The sequence below is a fragment of the Pygoscelis adeliae genome, unplaced genomic scaffold (assembly GCF_000699105.1).
Source record: "Pygoscelis adeliae isolate BGI_AS28 unplaced genomic scaffold, ASM69910v1 Scaffold42, whole genome shotgun sequence".
Lineage (NCBI taxonomy): Eukaryota > Metazoa > Chordata > Aves > Sphenisciformes > Spheniscidae > Pygoscelis > Pygoscelis adeliae.
This window is the reverse complement of record NW_008824283.1, coordinates 2873882-2881767: the sequence shown is the minus strand read 5'-3', so window position 1 is coordinate 2881767 and position 7886 is coordinate 2873882. Positions and strand designations below refer to the sequence as shown.

The window sequence follows — 7886 nt, the reverse complement described above, 5'->3', positions numbered from 1 at the left end:
TAGATCCAAACTCTGCTTATTATGATCCCAAAACAAGAGCTATGAGGGAGAACCCATATGCCAATACAGGCAAGAATCCAGACGAGTAAGTTAAAACAGGGTCATGCTTGTGTATCCAACAAAACTCTGTTAAAAATGAGATTAACGGTTTGTATTTTCTTTTACCTGTATGTCCTTTTACTAATGAATCTCTAGTCAGTTATGGATAGAAGTAGCAGTAAACATGAAAAATTGTTTTATTTAGCAGCACTTTTTGTTTTAGTGTATAAAAGTGGTATTTTAGTAATACTGGCCCTTAATCTTCAGGGATATGCGGACCACCGTTTAGTGTAATGGTCTGTACAAGGGTTAGAACACTCTGCTGTATCTAGAGGTGACACCTGTAAACAGTAATGATGTTTATGTAAAGTATTTCAGTAACCAAATCTTAAACTTCATCCCTTGTTTGTTGGGAGGCATTCAGCACTGGAGACTAGCATGGAATATCTGTGGTACCTAACTAAATGCCTGAATTAGGAGCAAAAGCTCCTCATATATTAATGGAGTCTGCATAGAAAAGGTCTGAAAGCTTTGGCATTGTCTAGATAGACAACTTAATTAAAGAATGCCATAGGCTGGCTTTTGGCTGCACATAAGGCTGTCTCGCTTAAAACCCAAGTCAGGCACTTGAGCTGTCACCCTGCCGTGACCTGTGTAGTGCTGTGGACATACAGAATAGACAGGCTGTGAGCAGAAACGTTTATTTAGAGTACAGTAATTGGATTAGCTCGCTGCCTGAAATAGAATGGCAGTGGCTAAATGCTAGCAAATAATGCTCTTTCCACCTCTCCTTGCCCCCAGCTAGAAAATGCCAGTCAGTTCTTTTTTTTAGATGCAGATGCTTTCACTTCTCTCCAGAGTCATAATTTGACCTTTGTTGTATCTATGTTTCTGCCACAGCATTGCAGACTGTAAATTTTCCAGCACGAGATGAAAAGCGTGGGAAATTGGATTGTTAACGTTATTTGATTTTCAACCTGTGTTTCATACACTCATTGTGAATCTCTTCAAGGGGTGTGCAAAAGGTAACTGAGAGCAGTAAAGCTATTACCAGGCTTTTAACCCAGTAAAACACACTGGGTCTGGGTGGGAGGAGAGATTCACAAATCCAAAAGCTGAGAATCACTATGCTAGAATATCACCTACCATTCATGCGTATTTATTGTGCAATTAGATCCAAGCTTGACTCATGGCGCTTGGTATCCCAGACAGAGCTCCAGGTCTGTGTCATAAGATGTTTCCATATAAACATAGGCATCAAGTATTCCGAGTTGCTATCTAGTACTTTCATGACTATGGGGAGCCTAGACTTTCATTTCGTGTGTTGACTTGAATGTGCTTTCCCCTCCCTCCATTCTTAACTCTCAGGGCACAAAGAATTATTTTTCCTTTCCTGTTGGTGTTCTATGATTGTATTTAAAAGGAGATCACGTTACTTGAATGCTAAGAATCATATTGTTCTTTTCTGCAGAGTTGGTTACGCAGGTGACAACTTTGTTCGCTACACTGGAGATACCATTTCAATGGCACAGACTCAGTGTAAGTGGGTTTTCCTTTTTTTTAAGGAAATGAACTTAAAAGACTTAAGTGAACAATGCTTCTTTCTCGCAAAAGAGAAATAAATCTTTTTAGATTGAGGCTTTCAAATTACTACAGAATTAAAGATCGTAATTTGAATGCACGTGTCAGTTTTAGAATAAATATCGAGTGAAACCTCTTGTGTACACAGTGTTTGCTTGGGAGGCGTATGACAAAGGCTCTGAAGTTCATCTTCAAGCAGACCCTACAAAATTAGAGCTACTTTATAAATCCTTCAAAGTGAAAAAAGAAGATTTCAAGGCACAGCAGAAAGAAAGCATCCTAGAGAAGGTAATAGACATTTGGTTTTATTTAATAAGAATTCTCTTGAGTTCGAAGTCTGGGTCTTGGGGAACAAATAAGATTACTAATGCTATGTGAAAATGCATCAGCTGTTCTCAGCAGCTTAGATTTATAAAGAGATTTTTTTATCTATACACACTATCTCATCAGTTGGATTCATTATGTTATTTAATATAGGAACCTTTAAAGATCTGCTGGTATTTCTTTGGATTATTGGGAGCTCTTAACTGTCAGAATTTCTCAAGTGAAAAATCTGACAGCAGTACGTAGGAGGAGTGAGAATTTAGATTTTTTTTTTTTAATAATACAAATGGCTGAAAAAATTCTTTTGCTGTTTAGAAGTGGTATCTTTTGTAAAATACCCAAGTAACTGTCTCCCAAAATTATTTCTGAATTTTTCTTTTCTCTTAAATGTGAAAAGCAGAATTTTCAGGCTCGAGTTTTGGGTGCAGTCTTGTAAATAAATATTTATTTTATATTTTGCTACTGGTTTTTTGGACAACTGATAAAGAACTAAATAATCCATTCAGATTCTAACCTTGTCAACATTCAAGTTTGGAGAGGGACAGGAAGTACTGCTCTGGTTATACCAGAGCCTTTTGGTTTGGTCTGAAAAGTTTTCCTGCTTTGAGTGAGGAATATCACTGTTGTAACCCTCCAGGCATTTAAAAAAAACAAACCCACAAACAAACAAAAAAAAACCACCAAAAACCACCACAGTGGCCACAGGAGATGTATTTCTCTTAACTATTCACTAAAGATTAAATTGTCTCCATCCACTTCTTTTGTGTCTTCTTCAGAAGGTACTGAAGGTGAAGGTTTTGAAATGTGTGCTTAACTACATACAAGGTGGGGGTTTTTGCAAGGCTGTTATACGTCATTTCTATATGCATTTTAGTATGGAGGACAAGAACATCTAGATGCCCCACCAGCTGAACTGCTGTTAGCTCAAACAGAAGATTACGTGGAGTACTCTAGACATGGAACAGTCATCAAAGGACAAGAGAAAGCTATTGCTTGCTCTAAATATGAAGAGGATGTAAAGATCAACAACCATACAGTAAGCCCTAGCTTATGTAAAAATTATTTAAAAAATTATATTCCTTCCCATTGGAAGGGAATGAGGAATGGTAGGATACAGTATAATATAATTAATACAGCAAATAAGTTTCTCCTGTCTCAAATGTGACACTCCCTTTCCTACTAAGGATGAATTTCAAGTTGTCATGGTTGCGATGTCAATTTGAGGAGTTGCGATGGCAATCTTAAACTGAACGGGGAGTTACTGTATTTCCCTTCGACTTGGAATATGAGTTGGCCACATCCTGTTGCTTTTCTCTTTTTTGAAACTGTACCTGTAAGGCTAATGTAAAATTGCAAAAGTATTTCTCGTAACTTTCCCTTTTGGATTGTTTGAATAATTTACTTATCAGGATATAACCTCAAGAATAAATTGCAGCCTGCTTCTTACGGGAGTATCGTTGTGGACATAACTGCTATGGTGTCTTCTCTTGCAGTGCATTTGGGGTTCATACTGGAAAGAAGGCAAGTGGGGTTACAAATGCTGCCACTCATTTGTCAAGTACTCATACTGTACAGGAGAAGCTGGGAAAGAAATTGCTGTAAGTATTGTCTTAATTAGTCACTTTGAAAGAGCTAAAAAGCATTCATCTTCCTACCTAAGTTTTAGACCATTTTGCTTTTTTGCGGGGTTTTGGTTTTTGGGGGGTTTGTGGGTTTTGGGGTTTTTTTTTGTCCTTCCCCTTTCAAATGTGCTTAGTAAATGGGTATCCTTCCTCTTGTCTATCGTATAGAATACTGAAGCAAGCTTCCTGGAAGAGCAGCCCAGGGAGGAAGAACACATGACAAAACCCAAAACACTGATGGAGGTAGGTTGTTTCCCTTTCTCAGGAAGGCAGATCTTTTTCCTCAGCATTTTAAGAGATGGAAAGATATGTATAACTACAAAATTATGTAAGTCATAATGAGTCTGAAAGTTATTAGACTGCATTATTAGATCATTAACATCTCTACTGAAAACTGAGCTCTCAAATAGCATTAATAGACGCTTGGGATTTAATGGCTTAAACATTACTAACGTTTGCAAGCTGAATCTTAACAGAAGCTGGTTTTCCACCTTACAGATCCACCAAGAGAAACAGAAAGAGAAGAAAAAGAAGAAGCACAAGAAGAGCTCAAATTCAGATAGTGAGGGTGAAGAGAAAAAGAAGCAAGAGAAACTTAAAAAGGTGCACTATATTCTTCAGTGGTTTTGTGGCAGAAAGATCTTGAAATATATTTTACAGCGATGTCAGTTTTATGAAGCCTGTAATGCAGTTCTTGTGGTATTCTGTGGGATGTTCTTTGATGCTGATTTTGAACAAAAGCAAATTTAAAATGCTGGTAGGTGTTCTAAAGTACATGCCCTATTTCTCAGGCAAACATGCAATAAATATTCAGTTTTGGAAGACATAGTTTAGAAGATTTAGAACGCTTCCTTTCTAGGCACCTATTACAGCTGTAGTCTATAAAAGACATTGCAGAACACAATGATTTGGGTATTGAAGAAAGATGGAGAGATCAAATGCACTGTCAAAGCTTAACTTAGCACTTTTTATCCCAGACTTGGGCCCAGTCTCACAGTTGATGCAATAAATCCATCCACCAAGCTATCTACTGACTGCGGCTAAACAGCCCTTCTACAAGCGCAGCAGCCTGCCTCTGGATATTCAGAGTGTGACACTAATGTGAAACTATGGTTAATCAAAGCATTGTACAAATGCAACTTCTTTGCAGTAGCAAGAAGGAGCGATAGTAGTAGTTTGAGGAATGGGATAACATGTATTTCAAAAAGCATTTAAAAAAACCAAACAACGCACCCTGACTGGGGAAAAAAACCCAAAACCAACAAACAAACCCAAATCCCTAAGATCACGTGCTTGCTTATCTGCTTTTGTACTTGCTGGATCACGATTACATTTTAGGTAAAGCCAAGGAGTTTCTTACTTGATTTGGGCAATTGGAAAGAGATTAAAGTATCTTGTTTGCTAAATATCATTTTACCATCATTTTACATTAAACACTAAAAAACGAGCATTAAATGAAGTGTGCTGTAGGTGGGTCAGGCAGACGTGCATTGCTTATCCCACCATTCTGCCTGTTGCTAATACAAACTTTCATTGGTTTTTTTGCTTAATTTTCATGATGGGTTTGATTTTTTTTTTTTAATTTGCTTTCATTTCAGGCACTAAATGCAGAAGAGGCTCGTCTTCTCCACGTTAAAGAAATCATGCAGTTAGATGAGAGGAAGAGACCATACAACAGCCTGTATGAAACCAGGGAGCCAACAGAAGAGGAAATGGAAGCCTACAGAATGAAACGTCAGAGACCTGATGATCCCATGGCCTCTTTTCTTGGACAGTAGTCATGGTGAAAATCATTCCAATACACAAGATTTTTTTTTATACTTGTTTACAACTCTGTAGACACTTGCTTACCTTCCACGTGTCTAATAAGTGGCAGAAATAGCAGAGACCTTTTTTTGCACCAAAGACGTTGGTGAAAACTTCTTTTGGCAGGCTTAAGCAGTCCAACACTTACAGCAGTTTTTTATATCTGTGTGTGCATACATATAAAGTCATAAATATATGTATACACATATATATATAAAATCATATGTACATATGAAATACATATACCTACTCTGTAAATTCTTTATTGGAAAAGATCTGATACTGGCTGGAATTCTAGGTTCGTTTGACCAACTAATATATGCATAAAGTCATGATACATTCAGTAAAACTGACTACTCGAAATGGTCAGCAGGTGTCACTTAATACAGAACAATTGTTGAAAAAAAATTTTGATATAGCTACTGAAGCCTCTTCTTTGTAAAGGGAGTTGCCTGTCACATGGCTTTAAAAGGAGAAATAGTTTCTTGATCGCTTTGTAGTAAGTACTTTGGAAATGTAAAAATTGATTGCTTTGTACAGTTTTGGTTAAATTAATATAAAGGTCTTAAATGCTGTCCAGCTTTTTTAATTAAGAGCTTAGGAGAAGCTGACTGTGGAGCTTTTAAATTCTAATTCTGTTTCTGCAGATGTTAACATATAAATTTCAGTTGCAAAGATCTGAGTTCTTTGGTTTTCTGTTTGATAACAGTATTCATCTTACCCTTATAACTTCAGAATCCTGTTACATGGTGTAATACCAAGTGTTAGGCTCTAATACCTTGTGATAACGTGAAGCACCGTCTGCTTTGTGTTTGGCAATATTAGTCCTTAAACTGAGAGTTTTCCCCTTTAACTATTAAAAGTTGAAGAAATGGGTGAAAAACTTCACAGCGTGACTTTAGAGTTGAGAGGCTTGAGAATTATTTCTGTTATGGCTTAAACTGTCTTATTAAAGATGGCTTTTATAACCACATTTAATGTGGTTATATTAATGGTAGGACAAGGAAAACTCCGTAATCCTGGCTTTTCTTAAAATTAGGAACCTGATTACAATTTCTACTTTGTAAACAAGGAAGTTAAAGTTATGGGAAGAAAATGAGACAGTATGTTATGCCTGTAACATGTTATACCTGTCATTTCCACCTGTAAAGCTGGTTTCCATTTTTTCTATTAGGTTTTCTTCAAGTCTGCTTCCCCTTTATTTTTGCTACAGAAATACTAATTCTGAATGCAGACTTTATTTTATAAGACTTATAAATCTGACTGCAGACTTTTATTTTATAAACCTTGGATTTTAAAATCCTCCTAGCACTTGCAAAAAAATATAACCAACTAGTGAGATCAAAGATCTGGGGGTAGAATTGTTAATATAACCAAGTACCAGGAAGGAAAAACTTCAGAGTAGAAATCAGCTTTTGCAGAAATTGCTTTTATGTTTTCACAAACAATGTGGATTTAGACAGTCAGAGGGGGAAAAATACTCGGGATACAGTTTTCCTTCTGCTATACTAGTGACTCACGTTTTAGGTTTCCACATCAGCTCATATCATGACCTTTCTAGGTTATGGATAATTTCAAGGGAAAACTGCTCTTTTCCACAAGTAATTACATACAATAAACATACATTTAAGTCTTGTGTGTGTGATTTCACAGCCGCTTTGAGGATTGAGTATTTTAATTTAGTATACAGAAATGCTAATAATGGAAATTCTGCATTAGTCTGCAATGTAGTTCTATATTAAAACTATCTGCGATACTCTCATTGATGATCAAAATTTTAGGCTATTTGCTGTGTTCCAGAGATCCTCTGGTATGACCTGAATGCTAACTGTCCTTGGAAGATTTTTCTGAATTAGCTGAACTGTAAACTATTATTCTTCTCAGGGCTGTAACATCTGAAGTTCTGGCCAGCATACCTCCAGCTGCAGAGATACCAACTGCTGTTGTCTTAGTCAGTGCCAAGTTCAATTTGAAGGAGGATGAGATGTCAGAAGGGTCCATGTTATCAGTTCCTTGAGCTATTTAGATACCTTTCTAAAAGCAGCTGGAGACTTGATTCTTTATAGAGGAGGCAATTTAGAAATAACACTGAAAAGAACAATTCAGAATGAAGAACAGGTAATTCACCAGTCTAGGCAGCCCGTAAAGTTCAGATTTAAACTCTTGTTTAGTGAGCATTTTTCTTATATTCAAGAGAAAAATGGGGAGAGAGTTAAAGGTGTATGTATTTTAGAAGCCAATATAACGTGCTCAGTGCTAGAGAGAGAGAGTTTATTACAAATAAACATACTGAATTCCACCTTAAGCATACTCGTGTGGATGGATTTTCTTTTCAATACCTGAAGCCATGACTGTAACTTACTTTCTGGCATGCCCTGTCTCGCTCTGCTAAGAGAGAGCCTAGGGGGAGGAGGGACCAGTTTCCTCCGTTGAAGCAGAAAGGCAGCTCCAGGGTAAAAAGCATGTTTTATTGAAAGTACAGTTCCGTGAGCCTGTGAATGATGCAGAGTAGAT

General features: G+C 37.0%; 1 protein-coding gene across 1 annotated transcript in view; it reads left to right on the top strand.

Moving 5' to 3' along the window:
* Nucleotides 1–6997, top strand: part of SLU7 (SLU7 splicing factor homolog (S. cerevisiae)) — a 13216-nt gene extending 6219 nt beyond the window's left edge. The window contains exons 8-15 of the mRNA XM_009318503.1: nucleotides 4–85; nucleotides 1511–1578; nucleotides 1769–1908; nucleotides 2819–2980; nucleotides 3438–3542; nucleotides 3735–3809; nucleotides 4065–4169; nucleotides 5165–6997. Of these exons, the coding sequence (XP_009316778.1) occupies nucleotides 4–85; nucleotides 1511–1578; nucleotides 1769–1908; nucleotides 2819–2980; nucleotides 3438–3542; nucleotides 3735–3809; nucleotides 4065–4169; nucleotides 5165–5344 (917 nt within the window). The 3' untranslated portion in view covers nucleotides 5345–6997. The remainder of the gene's footprint in view (nucleotides 1–3; nucleotides 86–1510; nucleotides 1579–1768; nucleotides 1909–2818; nucleotides 2981–3437; nucleotides 3543–3734; nucleotides 3810–4064; nucleotides 4170–5164) is intronic.
* Nucleotides 6998–7886: the final 889 nt, after the last annotated feature.